General features: G+C 40.5%; 2 protein-coding genes across 14 annotated transcripts in view; one reads left to right on the top strand and one right to left on the bottom strand.

Moving 5' to 3' along the window:
- LOC147136421 (claudin-10-like) overlaps positions 1 to 22163 on the bottom strand; it is a 108791-nt gene that overhangs the window by 80990 nt on the left and 5638 nt on the right. For 5 of the 13 annotated variants that reach the window (XR_015089550.1, XM_086051539.1, XM_086051530.1 and 2 more), the window contains exons 2-4: positions 7858 to 7945; positions 7484 to 7534; positions 2690 to 2749 (exon numbers count right to left, since the gene is read on the bottom strand). The gene's annotated coding sequence lies outside the window, so the exon portion shown is untranslated. Of the gene's footprint in view, positions 1 to 2689; positions 2750 to 7483; positions 7535 to 7847; positions 7946 to 11563; positions 11662 to 22163 lie in introns of all 13 variants that reach the window. The other 8 variants (XM_086051534.1, XM_086051541.1, XM_086051536.1 and 5 more) reach the window with 5 other exon arrangements.
- Positions 1044 to 3634, top strand: sox21b (SRY-box transcription factor 21b). Its single transcript, XM_086051547.1, has 2 exons — positions 1044 to 1646; positions 1727 to 3634. The coding sequence occupies exon 2, from the start codon at positions 1743 to 1745 to the stop codon at positions 2487 to 2489; it is 747 nt and encodes a 248-aa protein (XP_085907673.1). The 5' UTR covers positions 1044 to 1646; positions 1727 to 1742; the 3' UTR covers positions 2490 to 3634.

The following is a 22163-nucleotide window of genomic DNA, read 5'->3' as shown; positions in this document are numbered from 1 at the left end:
GGAAGACTGCAGGTGAGAGGAGGGTTTATGATATTATTGTGGTTTCCTCCTTACATTTGTGTGAGCAGATTCTAACTAAACACCACAAAATGCATGTGTGTGTGCCTGTGTATGTGTGCGTGCAAAATAAAAATACTGAACAAAAAATGGAAGAAAATAAATTTGTGAAAAATGTTAGATGATAATGCCTAAAACAATGAAAGGAGTTCCATAAAATTAAGAAATGGAATTTGAACCTTTGTATGGGTAATTGAGAATAATAAAATAAATATACATAAAAAAACAAACCATCACCTTTGGCGGGATGATATAAGCATTATGTATTATCTATCATCTTAGAAGAATTGAAAAAAAATCACTGTATTTTGTTTTATGTCATTATTCTGTGGAAGAAATTATGCCACTCTTGGAGGAATTTTGTGTTTGTGTGTGTGTGTGTGGGGGGGGCGGATGGGGGTTCTCTCTTACACACATGAACTACCCAAGATGCTGATCATCCTCCCCGCGAAGCTGTTTGGACAAAATAAATAATGAAAATAATATTGTTTTAGCGTAATCTTAAAAATAATTTATAGCAAACAAGGTTATTAAATCGTGGCATATGACTTATTCATAAAAATATGCCTATAATTATGCATAATTGTATACTTAATTGTGCTGCAAATTTCAATATTTTAAAAGGGGGGAAACAACTGTGAATTGAATTCCTCATTCATTAAACTGTTTCACCTGCAGACATAATTCATCCTTTATGTTTTCCAAGCCCTCTGCTATTCCCTTATTTTTTTTTTTTTTTGTTGGACATATATAATAATGGAGAGCGGAGAAGGTGTGAGAAAGAAAACTCTCCAACCAACAATTTATCCCACAAGTCCGAGCTGCTAAGTGTAATAATTGCGAAGTTGGGAATCGGCTGGCTGCCCTTGGGAGGGTCTTTTGAAGTGAAAAGAGGGGAAAATGGGCAGGGGGTGCTGGGGGAGGGTGATGGTGGTTTTGAGGAAAGTAATTAATTTCACCGCGAGTGCGATTAGAAACACTTCAGACCTCCTCAGTGGCTCAATATTGTCACCAAATATGACACCATTAAAGACTGTCTTCGTATTTAAAAGGTGGTGGTAGTGGGTGTGGAGGCGTTAAGGGCAGGTGAGGCCATGCGAGGTGAACAAGCTCACCAAAGGGTCCGCGCATTTGTGCGTATAATGGACTATTACGCGTGCAGTAATAGAAATTAAAACGGACGCTTAAAGTGATCGAGGTAATACTGCGCCTCTATTGAACATCTTTTTAAAACAGAGAATGGGAATTTAGAGGGAGAAAAAGAGGAGGGGGAGCAAAAAAAAAAAGGAGTCGATCGCGCAGTGATGGCTTCTAGTGCGCATGCGCCACTGGGCACTTTCACTACCTGCCACACATGCAGTATTTCACACGGGGCCACCGAGACTTGTCATCCACTTGCGTGCGCGCTGCCGCTGATGCTGGATGACACCCCGAGGACAACGAGAAGAGACTGCGTGTTTTTCTACCCACTATTGTTTTGCTTTGGCGTGGACGCGAGGATGAATAGGAGAATACAACACTTTTAAGGAGTTCTCTTTTTTTTTTTTGCATAACATCATCGCGGTTGGGATGAAGAATTGAAGTCTGAAGTAAGTAAACGACTCATGACGCTTATCGTCGAGAGTAAGAGCATTTATTGACGTACGCGCATGTGTTCATTCCTCTACAGTTAGTTCGTGCGAAGTATGTCTAAACCGATGGATCACGTCAAACGCCCGATGAACGCCTTCATGGTGTGGTCTAGAGCCCAGCGGAGGAAAATGGCCCAGGAGAACCCCAAAATGCACAACTCGGAGATCAGCAAGCGGCTGGGCGCCGAGTGGAAACTTCTGACCGAGTCCGAGAAGAGGCCCTTCATCGACGAAGCCAAGCGTCTGCGGGCCATGCACATGAAGGAACACCCCGACTACAAGTACCGGCCCCGGCGGAAGCCCAAGACACTGATGAAAAAGGACAAGTTTTCCTTCCCGGTGCCCTACAACCTCGGGGAGCACGAAGCGCTCAAAGTCAGCGGCCTCTCCGCCGGAGCTCTGCCCGAGAGTATCATCGGCAACCCGGATAAGGCGGCAGCGGCAGCGGCGGCCGCGGCGGCACGGGTCTTCTTCAACCCGTCTATGTCAACGAACCCTTACTCCTTTTTTGACCTGGGCTCCAAGATGAGCGAGCTCTCGCCGCACTCGTTCCCCTACGCGTCCCCGCTGGGCTACCCGCCGAGCGCCGCCAGTGCTTTCGCGGGGGCCGGCGGTGCCGGCGTGGGCGGCGGGACGCACACCCACTCGCACCCGTCCCCCGGGAACCCTGGCTATATGATCCCTTGCAATTGCACGGCGTGGCCCTCCACCGGACTCCAGCCGCCACTCGCATACATCCTGCTCCCCGGGATGGGGAAGCCTCAGCTCGAACCTTATCCCGCTTACGCAGCAGCGTTATGATCGGCCCCACGCGAGAATTAAAAAAACAAACAAAAAACTATCGATGCATTAGTTTGATTTATGCATGCACAAACTTGAACATGTGATGACGTGAGCATATATCACATGTATATGGATGATTGCCTTTATTTAAGGTCTCCGTGAGAACTCGCCAAACCTCTGCCAATTACCCACGAAGGGGGGGAAACACTAATTTGCACCTGTTGGAGCTGGGACTGCCCGACGGTTCGTGGGTCCACCGCGGGAGGATTGTGACACACCTGCAAAACAAAACAAACAAAAAACATGGACAAAAAAAGTCAGTTTATTTAGTGTTCTGAGGCACCCACGCAGGGACATTTCACTTGCATTAAGTGTACATTTAGAGCAGGGGTGGGGAATATTTGCTGTTTTTATAAAGTCCTCCAGGTCCAAACTAAATTTATAATAAAATACGATGGAAAAATGTTTATCATTCTATATTATGCGTTTTGGGACTTTTAAAAGATAACAGTTCCTCTATTGGTTTTTAGAAATGCATGGCCGGCCTGATCCAATGCTCCCATGCATGGCCCGTTAGTTGCCCACGGGCCTTGGATTCCCCACCTCTGATTTAGAGTTTTTAAACCCTTTTCTAGATGTCTGTAATATTTATTGTTTTAGTGGAATCTATGGTGAGCAAATAAAAAGGACGAAAATGAATTTGCACATGAGACATTTAAGACGATGCACCGATAATTTATTTGAACCCCCTTCAAGACATAAATTCAAATTCCCGCCCCATAAAAAAAAAACCCACCAACAACAAAAACACTTTCGTCGTGTGTCATGTGCAAGGATTACAAGAAAATCTTTTTTTTAAATAACTAACTCTTATGGAATTTGTATATTTGTGTTTTCTTTTATGTGTCACCTGTTGACAAACTGATCACAGGAACAATAATAATCATTACAATAAAACCGAATAGGATTAAAAAATAATCGGATGACGGTTTTTGATGTGATAAACATCATTTTTTCCCTCTCTGTGAGTCCAGGTGAAGTGTAAAATAAACCCCCTCCTCCAAAATGGCCGCTTTTGTCCGGTGTCACTGAGGGTGTATTTAAAGTGCATGCACCCCCTAAAAGTGCATTTATATAATATGAATTAAAAGGGGCATGCACAACCTGCTGATCACCGTGTGTTCTAAACTGTGCTTGTGTGTGTTGAATTTCAATCCACCCCCTGTGCCCCCCCCCCTTTTTTTTTTTACTAGATTACACTGGGAGATTAATTCATAAGGATCGGTGCGATTATGCAAAACTAATTTGGACAGTCCAGGGATAATTATCTCCGTCGCGGTTAATTAAACCCTTTGAGTGGAGCTCCGCGTTTGCAACACCCGTGGAACTTCCTCCTTGGGGGACCGCCCACCCATCGCATCCTATCCCACCACCAACAACACCACCCACTTAAAAAGAACGTGCAAAGTGATCTCGTGGTGCGTTTGAAAAACAAAATCTACAAATAGTTAACTGTATTCAAATGATTATGCTTATTTAAGAATACTTGGAATCGTGATTGCATTTAACTGCTGTTTAATGTTATTGTTAAAATTATTTCCTTCAAAATCAATTGCATTACAATCCTGCTTTTTAGCCTTTGTTATGATGTTTTATCTTGCAAGGGGAGGAAATGTGAAAGCCCTTTTTCCCCCCTTCTCTCTTCTCTGGGAGCGTTTAGACGGTCGAGGAGGTTTTGTTTGCGCACAAAACCAGGGTTGGGAGGTTTTGTGCGAGCGTTGTTTGTTGAAGTGGAGCTCGGAGAAAAGCGGTCGCTCTCGCTCATTGTGATGAAAGCAATCAGTGGTATTTGGAAAACTGTTAGCATTGTGCACTTCTTCTGTGTCCATTGTGCAGGATTTCTTTTCACTAGGTTTTTGCCCCCCTTCCTCCTCCTCTCCCTCTCAAGCGATCCAGCTGGACGGAGTGAATAGCGGTGCAATGTGTACACGCTTTGTCCCCGCAAGCCCTTCAAGTAGCCCACACTGAATGGAGTGAGTTGACACTGCATGACAGTGAAACAACATAATAAAAAATACATGAGCGCATGAATAGGAGCAGGCGCATAAATAAATAAAATGGGTGGCCAAAACTGGATAAACTGAATGACAAAACGGTGAAAGAAGATGGCTGGGGGAACAAAAAGATATTTAACACGCCAGATTAGCATTAGAATGCCATCTACAAACCAGAACAATTGATGAATGGGTTTACCGGCCAAGAAAGAAATGGACTAAATGCCTTTTGAATAGATGGCCTATGTTTTCTCTGTCTAAGACGGGCCCTGAATGGGGAAAGGTGGAGATGCAACTATGGAAAGAAGTGGGAGAAGAAAAGGCCTTCCTATTAAAACGTTTTCCAGCCTTGGCTCCAAGGTCTTCAAGTGAATAAGAGGGAAAAGGGGGGGGGGGGGTGCTCTGCATCTGCATCCCACCAAGGGGTAAAAGAAAATTATGGATAATGAAAATAAATGACCGGAATATAGGTGGCATTTGGGGGGCAAAGAAAAGTTGCAACACTACCACGTGGTGTTACAAGATTATTTTTTTTTTAGATTACAATAATTAAATTGTAAGGGTGTAAGCATAAAAGTGTAATATTGCCCGAACATTGAGGGAAAACATAACATGACAACCTAAGAGGAATAATAGGACCAGGAAAAAAAGTTGTAAGGTTATGAGACTAAGGCATTAAAATTACAGGAATACAGTTTTATGAAAAGAAGACTGCAACAGTACAAGAAAAAAAAAAGTTATAATGCTACGAGAATAGAGCCACAATATTACGTTTGGGGTGTTTCAAATCCAAACTCCAAAGTTTAAGTTTTCTTCCAGGAGTAAAGCGCACTTTTCCCCAGCCTTTTCTGCCACACCTCCATGCATTCCTGGAAGAATTCTTCCACAGCTCCATTCTTGCCGCCATCTTGATGTTGTCCGCGTCTACAAAACTGATCCCTCTGAGCTTTTTTTTTTTCTTTTTTCTAATCAGACGGAGCCAGGTTGGCTGAGCAGGGAGGTTGCTCTTAGACTTGATGTTCTTCTCGGCTAGGAACTGTCAGATGCTCACAGTATTGAAAGCAGGCACATTGTCATAGAGAAGCAGCCGCAAGTGGTACTGCCACAGCTTCTTATGCACTAAATGAAGAAAACATCGCAGAATCTCTTTGTAGGCGTACTGGTTGATCACATGGTCAACACTTAAGGGGAAACGTCGTAGTTTGCGTTTCAAATATTGTTTATCTTTAGTCACACCAGTCTTGCCACATTTCTGATACACTTCATATGTGAAAAACGTGGCAAGGGAAGAACAATAAAGTTCAATTATAGGGATCAAGTACAATCTCAGAATGTTGATGTAATGAGAAATAAGTTGTTCGGTAACAAAAGTAATGTCATCATGTTCCAAGAATAAAGTTGAAGTATTGCAGGAATAAAGTGTTATTTTTTAAAAGAAAAAAATTTTTTTGTGAGCTTCAACACAACCAAGAATGAATCACAGTAATACATTTTTTTAAGACACAGATAGTGGAGAAAAATTGTGTTGCTTTGAGAAAAAGTGTTGGGTTAGAAGAAGTGTGATAAAATGACAATAACTTCACACTATTAGAGTAATAAAGGCATATTTGTGTACGAAAAAAAGTTGAAACTCAAGAATTTTTTTAAATGTTGGAATGCCAGGAGAATAGAATCACAATGAGGTAATAAGAAACAAAGTCAGTAATTGCTCGGTTAAGAGAATAAAGACATAATGTTATGAGAGTGAAATTGCAATGTTAATTGAAAAAAAAGTCTCGGGGCATGAGAAGTCTTAATATTACAGGTATTAAGTATACCATTTTTAAGAAAAAATGCAAGATACAAGCATAAAGTCACAACATTAAATAAACACAATATATACATACATAAAGAACAATTTGGGTGACTTTTTAAAATTTTAGTATGAAGTCAGTGTTACATGAAAAAACACACACACAAGGGTACGAGACGTATTTTGGGATAAGAGTAGTCATGATGTTACAAGAAAAAAATTGTTAGGTTCCAAGAATAAAGTCACAATGTTACACGTAATATTTACCCCAAATATTACAAGAAACAAGTCATACAAAATCAAAGTCATAATAAAACGGACTTTCAGAAACAGCCAAGGCCTTTTTTTTTCATTTTTTTTTTTTTTTTTTATGTGAAAAATGTATACTACTGCACTAGACTACTACAGGATCAGATTTGATTTTTTGAAGGTTCGTAACACAGATGTCAAATGTGTTGCAAGAAAAATGTTGTGTTTCCAAAAATAAAGTTGTAATATTACGGGAACAAATCATGTTAGAAAATTGAAGTTGCAATCTTATGGAATTAAAGTGTCAAAACTCATAATGTTATCAGTATCAAATTAGTATTTTACGAGGGGAAACAAGTAAGAATGTTACAAGAATAAAATTAGATTTTTGTTCAGAAAGGCCATATGGTTGCGACAAAATAGAAAAATCAAGATTAATTAAATGAATAATTTTTATTTTTAAGTACAATTTGATAACATTTTCCGGACATTGACTGCAAGTATATTTACACCCATTTTACATCTTATGAGAATTTATTCTCAACGTTGCTTCCTTTCGGTATTTTTTTTCTCGTCAGCATGACCTCAATAACTATGTGGGATGCGAGAAAAAGGCGCAGCCAAAATGATTTTGACATCATCACTTTTCACTCACCTTGAGCCCTATCAGAATCCTTTTGGATCTTGTTTTCTTTCCTTTTTAGCAAAGGGAAAGGAAATTAGATTTTTTTTTCCCCTATATGAATAGGAATTGATTTCCTTTGCACACTTAATAAACTAAATGTGTGTGTGTGTTTGTGTGAATGGGCGACTGGCCCTGATGTGAAGATGCTGAACATTGTTGGAACTCAAGTGGCTGCTCTATAACGAAGGAACTGATTCAGTTTTACTATTGAAAGTACATTTTAATGCCTGACCTTACAGCTATGAGTGCATTTGCTTTTCTTGCATCGGGGAGAGCGTCAAGGCTGCATGGAGAGGGGGAGGAAACACATTTAGTCAAGTCACCAAAGAAGGAGGAGTGTTAATTTTTTATTATGCTGGATATTTCTATTTTATTCATTTATTCAAAAGACTGAAAGCATCAGGTTTTACATATGTCTTCATTTCAGTGGAAAAATGGGTCTTAGGAGCAATGTGCAATTCTTCCCACCGGCCACAACATTTTTGTACACCTAATGAAATTCAATAGACAGCTGTCATTAAAGCTTTACTTTTAAAGCTAATAATGCCCAGTTTTAACTAAGTCCATTAATGATAGATGTTTTAAATGAGAGTTACCTTTCCTTACCTTTACCTTCAGCTAGATGAGAGAGGCAAGAAATCAGGAACAGTCTCAGCAGGTTGCAGCGGTCTTTGGGCTGGCTCGCTATGCAATTCTAAAAAAAAAAAAAAAAATAGAACCACCTCAGAAGAACAAAAAAAAAAAATGCTCATGATATATAATAACCATCTGTTTGCTCGATCCATTGTATATTCTGATACATTTTAGTATGGCCTGCAGAGGATTGTAGAAAATCCAAATTGTCTCTGATAGGAAAACGCTTCCCCATCTTTGATTTAGTACAAGTATACTTGGTGTACCGGTGTGATCGGGAGACAAGCAAAATAAAACTTATAAATGTACTTTGCAATGAGTCAAAATGCATTTCATTGTGATACAAAAGGCACTCTATATATGAATTTAAAAAAGATCCCATTCTGATGCCCTGATATGATTTGACGTGAAAGCCATCTACGTATGCCTGTAAGACATTTGTATGAGTGAGATTAGGCAAATTAACATACATATGTATCAGCAGTTCAAGCGTGTTGACCTCAGATGGAAGCACAATGGCTTCCCGTTCCCTAATTCGCCCCAGGGCCGCCCCACGAGCATGTGGATTATCACCTGACTTCAATGGCTTCAGATGGATCATTTTACGATTTTTTTTCTCCACGCACATGAATAAAACATGGTCAATATGGTCTCTTTGAGGATATTTCTTCTATTTGTTTGCGCACGCTCACCTGGTTGTCGTTACGTGTGTGTGTGTGTGTGTGTGTGGGTGTACGTGTCTGCGTTTGCACAGACAGACTGTGGGGAAGCTCAAAGAGTGTGATCACTGACTTCTTCCAGCTCATTTTAGGCAAATCAAAGTGTGAAAAGTCTCTCCTGCAGCAATATCTCCATCATCGGCTCGGGTCAAGAATGTTTATGAAGGCTGTGTGTCATATTACCTGTAATCTCCACGCTGTGAACTGCTGCATTTCTGACTTCTCCGCGCTCCCAGGAGGGAAGGAGGAGAAGCAGGGGTAAAAAAAAAAAAGACGAAATTATCTTGCATTGCACCTTTTCCATGACGGCCCAACGTGGCAAATCGAAGCCTGCCGACGGTACATGTCGCTGTGCCCAAGGTCACAGGTAGAAATGAGAAATGTCTGTGTACTCGACAGGACCCACTCCCCTTATAAACATGGCACGCAGTCTCTGAAGTCTGACTATGACTTCAAGAAGTTTGGTTAAAAGTACCTCATACAATAAGTGGACAGAGTTCAAAGGGGACGATTCTTGAATTTGGGTGTGGAACCGGTGGTCGTCGGTTTACGACAGCGTTCCGTTCCTACGGTGGGGATGTAAACTGAATTTATACGCTTGTCGGAAAGTGCAGTAGTCTACCATTAACCTGCGCTAGTATATGTTATATTCTTATGCTGCAGCTTTCACTATATACTAGGACACACACACACATTCGCTGCTTTGATAACACTGAATACGCACATGCACACTTTAGGGTAGGCACCTCTTCCTAGGAAGGAGAGACTGGCACTTATTATTAACACCATCTCATGACGTGGTCACGTGACTTTCTGCTCTTATGGAAGACGGACATAGGAATCACCGCTGGTGTTTTTACTCAAACATAAATTCTGTACTTCCGAATTGCTGGATTAAAAAGACGAGTGTATTGGAATGTCATTTGGATACGTCATGAACTGCAAACATTCTACTCAATTGTTAAATTACAGTGTGTGTGTTTATTAATTAAATGATCCTTAAAAAAAACAAAACATGGTTTAATTATCACCGCGTTGTTTGATAAAAGTCATTCGGCCATTTGTATTGTATTGTCATAATCATATTGAACATTTTGCACGAGTCTCTGAAATTGCTGTCCACCCTGTCATTATGGGGTAACTGCACCCTTCAAGAAACCTTCTGATAATTTCAGTAACATTTCGACCAGTATTTTGTCTTTCTTCATTGGAGGCTGAAAAAATGGATAGTTGCAGAATAAATATTTACACGTATGTTTCATAGATTTCCTCATTTATGTATGTTGTTGGATTTTGTCCACTCTGTCATAGTGAAATATCAATTGATATAAACTTATAGAATAATCAACTTTCAGAAATTCAAACTATATTTGTTAAACAATACATTGTTCTTCATTATTGTCATCAATGTGTTGTGCTGATGAGCCAGAGCAGAGACTCTTGTGCTGCTTTTGTCGCTATGCTGTGTCTACAGTAAGTCCATTTCCGGTTCTATAGACAGACCAGTTCACAGACTCCCTCTTTCCTCCTCTGCTATGTGGTGGAATCAAAGATATACAATCAAAAAAAATCCACACCCAATTGTAAATTCTTGGAGGTAATTCTTCAAATGCTCATTAGATGGAGTCTCACCAGATGCATATATTCCTGATTATTTTTGATTGAACTGTAAATTGCATGACCTCGGATTTTTTCAGATTTAAAGTTTACATTAGGGTGCATGGATAGCGGTAAATTGATGCTGGGGGCGGGCCACGTCTATGTTTGGGTGTAGTGACACTGACTTAAGTTTCTTTATTAATTGCGTCATTATGTCATCATCACTTAATATTAGACATTTCACTGATTTTGTGCAAATTAATTGTGACACCTATTAGGATATTTAAAATGTGGTTATATTAAGCTTGCTTTTTATGTGTCAACTGCCCATTTGTGTGTTTTTTAATCAGTTAACTGTGAAAGTGGGACAAAATGTCTTCACCCCAAATACAGCATAATAAAATCAAACTGACAAGAATTGTTAGTAGTTACAACATATTTTTATATCAGAAATAACAACTTCATCTTATTGAAATCCTCTCATAACATGGAGAGCAATTTTCATTACCTTTTAGTTTATAACTTTTTTATTCATTATTACTTTCATGATTTTAATTCAATATGAGACATTAACCTGGATACATTTGTAACTTTTATCATAATTTGCACAGGGGAATTTTCTAGATCCAATTATTCCATTTTACTGAAATGGATTGTTTATCCCTATCACTTTTTAAGTGTTCAGAATAAGAACACAAACGTCAATAAGAAGTGAAGCACAATTAAAGGCAGTAATAATTTAATGAGTCTTCACAGTCTCTGCTGAGAGTCTATAGCTCCCACTGCTGACAAAAGCAGCTCACTACAGTAATAACTTCATATTTCTATTCAGCCAGTGTCTCAAGGATTATTAAGACACCAAGCCCACCAATTCTTTTAATATACAGTATAGTACTACGTAGACTTAAATGCAAAAACTTGAAGGGAAAAAAAGTCCACTGTGAGAGGTTCAATGGAACATTCTGACAAGAGTTTATGAAAAGACTGTATAGCCTCTTGATAGCCACTCAAATCACAAAGTTAATAAGCAAAAAAAAAAAAAAAAGAGAGAGCGAGAGTCATAGGATTATTCCATGAATCCATCAATAAATTAGAATAATGTCATGCGAGAAGCCCTAAAAAAATGTTCTTTAAACAGATGTGACATTTTTTTGTTCCATTTCCAAATGACCGCTGGCAGAGATTGCCAGCTTTGGTATTAATTCTCAGGTTTTCAAGGAGGAGGAGGAAGAGGGGGTATATAAATATATATATATTTATCATGAGAAGAAATAATGAAGTTGAAGAGCCGATGCCCCGAGGAGCAGTCGCAAAGAATTATATCTTTCTTAAACACAGGACACAGGCAAAAAGATAAGTACCTGTCACTTGGCGTACTTCTCTGCGACGTGTGCCTATCAAAGCGGGAGATTATTTTGCCCATTACAGCAAAAAGATCTGGGGGGCTCCCAGACTGCACCTTTAATGACAAAACATCATTGAGTGAGCTAGTGAGTGAGCCCTTCATGCCAGCGGTGTGTAGGCTCCCTCTTGCTCACTCCTCAAAGAAGAACTATTGCCAACATTCATTCACAGAGATTATTTATTTGCTTTTAACAGGATTACAGGAGTGCAGCGCGCGCATTGTAATATCGCAGTTTAGCAGTCAAATGCTTGCAGACTTGTTGTAATTAACAGAATAGATGGCTGCCAAATGATATGTTGGCGCACGACTAATCGTTTGAAGGGGCCGGTCTTACTGTTAGCCTCTTTATGGGAGACAGTCCTAAACTTCATGTCATACTGGTTTTAATATTAAGCAATTTAACACGCTGGAACAACTGAAATCACAGACACACACCTACATAATTCAATGAGATCGCTTACAAGAGCTGTACCAAAATTTCGGAATTTTTAAAAAATGTATTTGTCGTCATGAGAGGGAAACCCGAGCTCAGTATGCTGCATTACGACCGCAATAATAAATATTTAGTGGAACACGTTGCAGCTCGCCAAATTTGTTGTTTGATCAAAATGTCATTCACATTTTGGACTATGAACTGTCATACAGTGTGACGTCACCATATCACATCAGCCGTCAGCATGCCTTGTTACACTCCATTTCAGCCTGTATGAAAGGATTAACGCTGCACATGCTTTGTACTTTTTTTTTTTTTTTTTTTTTTTAGCTTTTTTATGACACTTTTTCTGAAAACAAGAACTGAATGCATTTCAGTCCAGCTGTTTGTGATGTTTGACAAGAAGGAGTACTAAGTGAAGATGCTCCTGTAGGTAGATAAGATCTTCTCGCACTTGCCGCGAGTCAGGTAGAGGCAGGGGCGTCGCTCGGTTTAAAGGGGCGGGGTGGGCTGAGCCCCCAGGGGATGCAAAAGATGTGAGCGAGTGCGGCATGAGAGCAAAAAATGTCACATGCAGCTAACGAAGATTCATTAAATCTGTGTAAAAGGTTTAAAGTCAAAATTTGATTTGCAGTGTTATTTCAGTCTGTTTTCTGTGTTGTCACAAAGTAAGCAAATTTTGATCAACCGAAAATGACACAGAAATGTTTCCCTTTGAGGAGTTAAAAACGTAACGTAGGTCAAATTAGCAGCTGCAATTGCCAGCTACTTGGTGGGTGGAAGCCCCAAAGAACGCCGTCTGTTTTTAAAGGTGGAAAAGCATCTAGCATCACAGAACAGATGCCGTACGGACTTTGTAGGTTTGTGAAACAAACACCAAGTAATACTGTAGAACAGAGCTTTATTACCTGATAAAGTGTCCTACTGTCCGACAAAAAAAACAATGCGCCCCTGTGGCATCTTATTCAATTTGGAAGAAATTCCAGCACATGCATTATCTCAGAACATGCCACATGAAATGTGCCATTAGTTCTACTGATGAACAGGCATGACTCCATACCTTGATTGGGAGCTAATGCGAAGTGTCCTCAGAACCAATCTATTATGAATGGTCCGAGTAGACATCACAAGCAGGGTACCTAGACAGTTTACACATTCCCCTCAGCCAACTTGTCACACTTGTGCCATGTTATGTTACAGAGTTATTTGTCAGACAAAGTGGGGTTACAATGAGGTCTTATATGCCCCGATTGTCGAATTTCCATGACTTGTGTGCACATAAAAGTGTCACAATTTTGTCAACTCAGAATTTCTAGGAGAATTTCTTTTTGTCAAAGCAAAAGAAAAAAAAAAAGTGACATCCCAAACAAGGTAGCTGAGAGGTTAAAATCTGCAAATATTCTTTTTGAGTGCACAACCAAGCACAGACTGTGATCAGACTTTTAGGAAATATTAACGTTCTAAATCAATTCAACATTTTTTTTTTGTTATATGAGCTTTAAAAGGATACCCCAAATCAGACTGCAGAGGTAGCTTGGGTCAAAGGTAAATTCTTAAAGGTTCCTTTCAACACAAAACCATTTAAATGTTATTGTTTATTGTATCACAACACTTTCAGTTTAACACCAATAAAGAAGATTTTTATGGAAATGTCATAATCCGGTCGTACAACACAGAAACTGAAAACTACGGCGAAGGTTATACACTTCAGAAACGGACTGAAATAGGTCCCAAAAGTCGCACGAAAACCAAAAATTGCCATTCGTCTAAGGGGTTGTGTTACACCTTTCAGCCGAGATATTCTTAAGGTCAAAGCAGTGTGAGATAAATGTTTCTTGCAGGTGACGTGCTAGGTTCAACCTGGTCAAACAGTATAGGGAGCTTGACTTAACTGGGGTCATAGGTTGTACAGACGAGTATTTGTAATCAGCTCTCTAGTGGTTTACAGATTTTCCTCACTGCTAAACTGCTACATTGTACATACAATATAATATTTATTTACAGAGCTGGGCATTTTACAAAAAAATTGCGGTCCGTTTATCGCCTTCCGCCGTCTATTTATCCGCCTATTTGTCCGGCCGGGCCAAATAGTAATTGCCTATAGCCCGGTCCGACTATCATTTTAAATGGACTTCCGTTAGTGTTTCCGATTACCAACTTCAACAAACTTAAAAAAAAAAAAACGTTTTTCATATCACCATAACTCATGAACCGTTTTTGCTAACAATGTTTTTTTTTTTCTTTTTTTTTTGTGCTAATGTAATGCACAACAGATTCTGAAAGCAGAGAAGCGGAGCTTTGCATCGATACCACTTAAAGGGATGGGTGGCCGCGAAACTAGACGAGTACATAGATGGGAAAAAATGCGCTTCCCATGCTTAGTCCGACTAGTTTTTAAGTTTCCCGTTTATCGCCTACGAAATGGGCGTCCGTCATAGGTGGATAGGGGGACCGGTCCGTCAGATAGGCGGAATGCCCAGCTATGTTTATTTAGCTTCTGCTTTCTCCAAGCAAATAAAATCATTCACAAAGCATGTTGACAGCTCAGGCATTTTTAGCAGGTTAAGTGGGGCAATTGGAACTGAGCAAACTGAAAATATTACAGCACCATTTTTTTCCCTTCCATAGGAATAGAAGCCATACAGGAGATACAAATGCACTTGAATGTCGAAAGGCAAACAAATATCAATAACAAGGCTGGAAGGTGTAAAAATATACATCGCTAACACACACAGAAATAAGAGATTTATGTATGTAGGGCGCTAAAAAAGAGACACAGCCGACGCCTGGTGCTGTCAGGCTCGTTTCCGTGTTGCGTCATTCACCATGGCAGTGTAGAGTAAGGCCAAATATGGCAGAGGTCTCTATTTTGCGCAGCTCGTGCGCCGTGATCCCTTGTCACGCAAACAGATGTCGGGATTGTTGGATGTTTGTAAACAAGTTGAAAATATTCCCCCTCTTAATTTGATGCTCAATACATCCTGACAGCTAATTCCATTCAGGTGGCGCTGAGATCACGTGTCACATGTCAGTTCCTTTTCAGGGCAAACAGTTGAAGTTAGTTGACGAGCAAAACACGAATAAGTCTCTGTCGCCTCTCACCGCAGTGTCATATTATCGTCCCGGTCTGACCCGATCTCACCTTTAAGCTGTACAGCCAGTATGCCGAGCGGTGATAAAAGACGCGTGAATGTCGAGCGTGTAAAGCAGGAGCCGGCGGCACTTTAGCGAGGTAACATGAACACTTGGAAGGGATACTGAGACAAAGCTCATTGTGCCTCCTAAATTGCTCAACGGCTCCAGGGCTGACATTCAAAACACAACATCACCAAACAAAAAAAAAAAACACGTTAAATGCAGAAAAGCCAGGCAGGTGGCTCAGAGCGAAACCTGAAATTCAAGTTCCTGGCGACGGCGGCTGACCCAAATTTCCTGGCCCCTTCTTCTCCTTTACGTGCTTGTGCAAGCCCCGGGCCCCGGGGTGACATATCCCTTACACAAGGATTGCCAGTGCATTTACATCCAAGCATGCTTAATGAGAGATCAACAGCGGCAAAGCGCCTTGAATATAAAGCTTTCTTGTAAAAATAATGAGCGAGCGATTGATCCATACTCAAACAAGCCGGTTTGCTGAGCTAATACCAAAGGCAGATTACAGCCCCTGCCAAAAGTGCCCTGGCGTGCGACGCCTTTCGCTTCCAGGGTGCCCAAATTTGTCATCACATTAGCACATGGTCAAGGAGTACATCCGAGCACTAATCTGCTTTCCTGCACAATTAGTCTTCTTGAAGAAGGCTGCAGACTGACAGCCGACGGGCGGGGAGGAGGAATAAGAGGAAAATCACTGAGTTTCACATAAGATGGTTGGATTATTTACAGTCAGTCCAATGTAACAGTCCGAGGTTATTCCCTTTGCCCCTCACCTACTAAGTCTTCACATTGGGACTCTTGCTCTGCTTTTGGTGCGCATTGATAAAGCCTTACAAAAGAGGCTTTAGTGAATTGGAGGGGTGGGGGCACTCACAGCCACTGTCAATGTGTTTTAGCTGAGAAGAGCGGACGATGGAGGACAGGCAACTTTTTCTTGAATAAAGTATTAGATAATTTCATTTCAAACTATGGGCAGAGAGGGAGAACAAAATAGCGGGAGGGATGGAGAAAGAACGTGTTTTTTTGTGTGAAAAGAATAAGAAGAATTCAGTGCTGCTTCTTGCAACGGGCGAAAAGAAAGAAAAAAAAACATTGATGACACCCAGTTCCATTCTTCCAGTCTCCCCTTTCTCTGCTCCTCGCCTCGCAGCACGGCGGGCTAAGCTGGGAGCTGTAATGTCATTAAATTGCAAATGCTTTTTTTTCATTTCCGACACACACTGTTTACTTATCTGGCAAAAACATATGTTGGAAGGAATCCGTTAAATTCTGCCCATTGCCTTGGGTGAAAGTGCAATAGAAACGGGCCCACTGAGCTCCTTCTGTCGTCTCCTTTTAGCACTTTGCCTTATCTACAAGGCTGCTTAGCAGCAAACTGGCGAGTTCAATGAAAAATGAAGATACAGAGCAAGATTGGGGAAGAACAGTGAGGGGAGAAATGCTTGGAGAGAGGGTCATCCCATTCCTCTCCATCTGCATAAATGACTATTTTTAAGGCATCTCGGGCGCCTGTATATTTTTCTCACTCTGCCACACATTTAATTTCACGCCCCGTGTTCTGAATATGCTTAAATGCATATCTCCGATGCACCTTTAAGCCAGAGGAAAGAGGATGGGGCGGTGTGGGGGGTGGAGGCAGTGGCGGTGGCAGGGAGGGTACGAAAGCAGAATTAAAGATAAAATGGTGTGATTTGCACTACAAGTCTATTACTTTATGGCATTTACATATAGTTTACCTCTGCAATTCCAAGATTTTTCACCCCCCCCCCCCAAACACACACCACACCACTTTGCTATCAGTATAGTTGGGCATGTATAAATATGTATAAATCTTTGTTAAGCAGGGGAGGAATAGAAAGTTTCAAGGGTGCACTTTCTTGCCTCAACTTCTTCCTCTTGGTGCCGTGATGCTGTCAGCAGACCCGCTGGGAGTGTTCTTCCCCAACAAAGACCCATGAGGCTTCAAGCACTTTGAGCACCATGATCCCTGACACCCGCCCCCGCCACCAACCCTCCAAGGAGCAACTGAGGGCTTGGGGTGGGGAACCTTATTCCTATCAGGCACCGTTTCAGCTTTGGATGCGGCTGTTGCAGTATGAAAGGGGGGGAAAAAATGATGTTACAGTTGAACACATGTTTATTATTCATTCTTAGCATTTGAGGATGAAATGTTTTGGGGTTACTCTGAGGTTCTTAATGCTTTCACAATTGTACAGTAGGCTGGATCAAATGTTCCCTACATGGCCCGCAGGCCACTGTTTGCTCACCACTACTGTAGAGGAAGTGTCTTATTATATGTGTGTGTGCGTGTGTGTGTGTGTGTGTGTAGCCCGCATGACCAACAGAGTCCTGTGATGAATAGCGTTCGCGAGTCTTCTGCCGCTGTGCTATCAGGTGCTACAGTGGACTTTCAAACCCCGCCCCTTTTAAAAATGAGGATTGGCCGGGAGGAGAGTGAAAAAGGACAGAGAGCGCGAGAGCGAGAGAGAGAGCGAGAGAAAGAGCGAGAGAGAGAGAGAGAGAGAGAGAGAGAGAGAGAGAGAGAGAGAGAGAGAGAGATCGAGAGAGAGCGACTATTCAGGGCACGATTCCTTCCCCTCATTGTCTGGCCGCTTCGATTTGAATGCGTTCGCTCAAAAGAGAACGAGGGAAGCGCTTCAGTATTGTTGCCTCTCTCTCTGCGCTCCTTTCTATTTGCAATTAAATGCATTTCACATGCAACAACAGTACAGAGAGCGTTGCAGATAAGGGGGGGACATTGCCTTTAACCTCGTTTGTAATGCCTTTGCAAATTTGGAGTGCTCTCATTGTGAAAAGTAGGCAATCAAAACAGAGAATTTGAATAGAAAATGCCACACAGCTAAAAGCATTGCTTCAATGAAAATTAAATTGCTTTTAGAATTCTCTTCTTTAAAAGAAAAGGCAATCTTAGTGTTTCGGTTCAAGGGCTTTATGTGCAACATTGTGCTCAGACAGGGACGTCACACACACAGACACACACAAACACACACAGAGGTCCCAAGCATGGGATGAGATCAGTCAATTAGAATTAGTGTCATCTGGTCATTTACAGCATAAACACCCTCCACATTGCATTGTGTTTGCTTTGTGTGCACGGCGTCGACTGCAAAACCAATCTCATCCCGCAGACATGGCATTTTTTTTTAAGGATTTGAACGCTGTAAATAACTCCCAAGCCCTCTCTTACGAGCTTTACCCCTGCAGCACTTTGTAACTTATCAGGGCCTCCTTGTGCTTCCTCTAATGCCGGCATTATGCTCAAATGTAAATGGGTAAAGCTGCCAGAGTGGTGGGCGGGAATCACTGAAGAAAGACTCACTCAAGGGGTCTAGCCAATATTCTCATTGGGGTACAGAAAAAATAAACAGGAAATACACAGTATGGTTTTATTTTTTAAAAGGCAGCACGTAGCAGTGTTCTGTTGTAATCTCTATTGTTCTTTAGTGTTGGGCAATTTTTGATTGTGATCTTTCATTGAAATAAGATTGTGTATGACTACAGATGAGTATAATCCGTCAATTGATTGACCATTGGTTGCAAGGAATTGATTTCATTTTTGATTATCTTGAAGCCACTTTTGGCAAAATGGAGTGCACTACTTGGCTGTAACCAGCAGAGGCGTAGTTGATTCACCGTCACCTAGTTTTTGACCTGAAGAAGGAAACTACTTTGAGACACTGGTACTCTTGAAATAAAACATGCGAATAAACACACTTTCATATGTATATATTTTTTTTAGCCATCTAAAGTTATAACACAAATATTCTTAAAAGAATAATTGCTAAATATATTATTTCCTGCTAAGTTGATCCAATACATTTAATTTAATGTCCTTTCTTTCTTATGACAAAGTGTTGAGGGTTGCTCTAAAACCCTTGAAATCAGATATTAAAGTGAATGAACACACTCTTATATTTTGTGTTATTGAAAATGATTTTTTTTTTAAATGTGTTGAATGACTGAATTTCAAATGTATATTGTTATTAGCTCTGATAAAGTTTTTCAAAACCCACTCACAACAATAAAAAAAACTTTATCCCAAAGTCTGTCAAGGACAATCAGTTGAATGTCCACCCTTACTTGTGACAAAGTTGTAATGGGTGGGCCCAATTAAAATAACACTTATACCCAAATGAAGCAAACTTGAATATATTCTGAGTGAATGAGGCCCAAGGCTCTGTTTTGTACTTGTAATTTCCATCTCTAATGGTACAAGAGACTGATTAGTAATTAGGACAGCCTCATTTAAATGCATGTAATGAGTATTATAGGTTTCTGTTCTACTGGTGAGTCGGGATAGCATCTTCGCATTGGATATTAACGCATATTGACCTCTAACGACTCGGTTCTTCATGTCCTTGAATAGACTTCGTAGCGTAATGACTTTATCATAGGATCTCTCAACTAATTGACCTCAAGCGTGTTTCCCAGCATAACTATTAATCTTATTTTCCAGTGAATAATTTGAGAAGTGGCTCTCTTACACACATACACATACGCACGCACACACACACACACACACACACACACACACACATAGACAGGCTGCTCGCGGAGGGATGTGTGGCCCCTAGATATTAATTTGGAGATGGATAGGAGTCTTAAAGAGGATTAAAACTCTATACAGGCTACTCATTTCACATGGCTGCCTACCACCCAGGCTACTGTGTTGCGCTCCCAGACGCCGCTCGGCATGGTGGACTTTTTAAATGGTGACAGTTAAAGTACAAAGATGTCCAATCCCAGACTATTTCATGGCATATTTGGTCAGAGCATCCTGAAGGAAATTCAAACTGTCAGGGCCGCTTGTCCCTGCCCCTGCCAGCTAGTGGCCACCACACACGGCAACACTGCCCTCTTCCTATTGTCTACTGGTACTGCATGCTGCTTCCCGCCCTCACCCTGTCAAAGTATTACTCTCCTCACAGGGACAGCTTGACATACTGAATACAAAGCAAAAACATTACAAGAGCAATCACAGCTAAAACTTATTTGGACTGTTGTGTGTATATACAAATCTAACAGTGTTAATTGTTGTGGTTGCAGTCTGCAGCGGTATATAGTGTGTCATGCCAATATCTATATCATACTAATATCACCCATCCTATGCGGTAAGAACAACTACAATATTAAACATATAGTTGTTACATGAAGACATCTACAACAACTGTGAAGCAAAACTGAGTGTAAAGTTTGTAAAGACAATTTTTTTTATTTGCTTGTCTCTAGAATGTAAAACGGTCAGAAGCTCCGCCGACTGAATATTTCTGAAGACTTTAGACAACTACTCATAGCAATAATTGTGCAATAAGCAATACATGTTTGTTTTTTTTATAATACTGCTGCAAGACGTCTGTCAGATTTTTTTTTAAGGACTTTAGGAGTCCTATATTGTTTCAGTGTTTTAGCTGACTTAATTTGCATTTAAATAAACTTTTTTAAGCCTAACTGTATATTACCTATTTTTAAGACTACCATATTCATATTTATGCTTCAAATTCTATAAATGTCACACCTTGTTTCTCCACAGCTCTTTGGCACCATCCTGTGTTTAGGAAGGAATAACAAAGTCTGTTATTAAAAGGTATGTATGCAAACAACAATTTTTTTTTTTTTTTCAAAGACTGCCATTTTGATTTTTTTCCGAAGCGATGAAAGTAGACGCTGTATGTCATCACCGTTCAAAAAAAGCAGACTATTTTTTTTTTCAGATTCAAAATACAGGAACAACAATGACTCATATATGAAAACAGTGGACAACAACTCACATTTTTAAATGACAGGTGTTAATTTTTCCCATATAAAGGATATATAATCACAGCGTTGGCTATTTGCTGCTACAAGCAAACACGCACACATTCACTTTTTAAAACATGTGCTTTAGGTGTGAAGTTTCAATATTTGAAGCAAAGAAAACTTGTCTTGTATTTCACCTATATGTCTAACTTTCAATGCTGCTTCTTTTTCCTTTCATTTGATTTAAACCTGCACTTTTAAGCAGGCAAAACAATCCATCTGTCGCACGGTGAGCTGCAAAACCGTGACCAATCCAAATCATATCGCAATCACGGTTAATTACGACACCTTTATTGTGTCTTTGCTCTTTCAGACACCTGATAAAAGCGCACAATCATTCCGACATTCCAGTTGACTCCCGGCAGGAATTCTTCTAATCCCCATCAGTCCGGTGAAGCTCACGCGGCCTCTCTTGTAAAAGACTCAGCGGTCACAAGAGCTTTCGCAGGGCGCCATCATGTTATAGTATTACTACTATTGATCCTGAGATGATGCACTGTTTACTGTTGCTATTATTTATAACTGTAAAACAAAGTAAAACAATAGCAAACAATAAGGACTGAAAAGGACTCAAACTGTGATTTTAACCTTTTCTTAGCATTGGCTTGGTAATTATTGCAGTATTGTTGTAAAACAGATGCACACAAAAACAAATGATGACATCAGTTGCAATGAATCGTGGGCGGATGTGTCTTTTGCTTTCACATAAAAGCAATGAGCTCAAACGTCCAAATAATTCTTTCCTGGTTTGTGGCGCAGTCGAGTCTCGTTTTGACACAGAATTCCATACTCTGACTAAAAGCGTCAGCAGTCACAAGGCGTGCGGCTGGAATGCACCAAATGGGATTGCCGGGTGAGAGAGACAAACCCGGGAGTCATGTGTCTGAGTCACAACTGAAGTTTGACGCTTCTGTCGGCCGAAACGCAGTCACAAGTGCAACGGAAGGGATGCTCGAGAGAGTCTTGTGATACACATGAGGATACGCAGACGACTGCAGGAGGAAATGTAGGACTCAATGATGATTTGCAATGTAGGGACATTTATTGTACTGGTAAGCACCACATATAATTAATTGGCTGATGTTCAAAATCAAGTATGCAAATGAAACACGTTTTACACTGGATAAAATAAAAAAAAAGTATATTCCTCGCAGAA

This window comes from Filicampus tigris, chromosome 14 (genome assembly GCF_054856515.1).
Source record: "Filicampus tigris isolate MCC_2025a chromosome 14, RoL_Ftig_1.0, whole genome shotgun sequence".
NCBI lineage: Eukaryota > Metazoa > Chordata > Actinopteri > Syngnathiformes > Syngnathidae > Filicampus > Filicampus tigris.
Note: the sequence above shows the minus strand (reverse complement) of the source record. Positions and strands in the feature narration are given on the sequence as shown.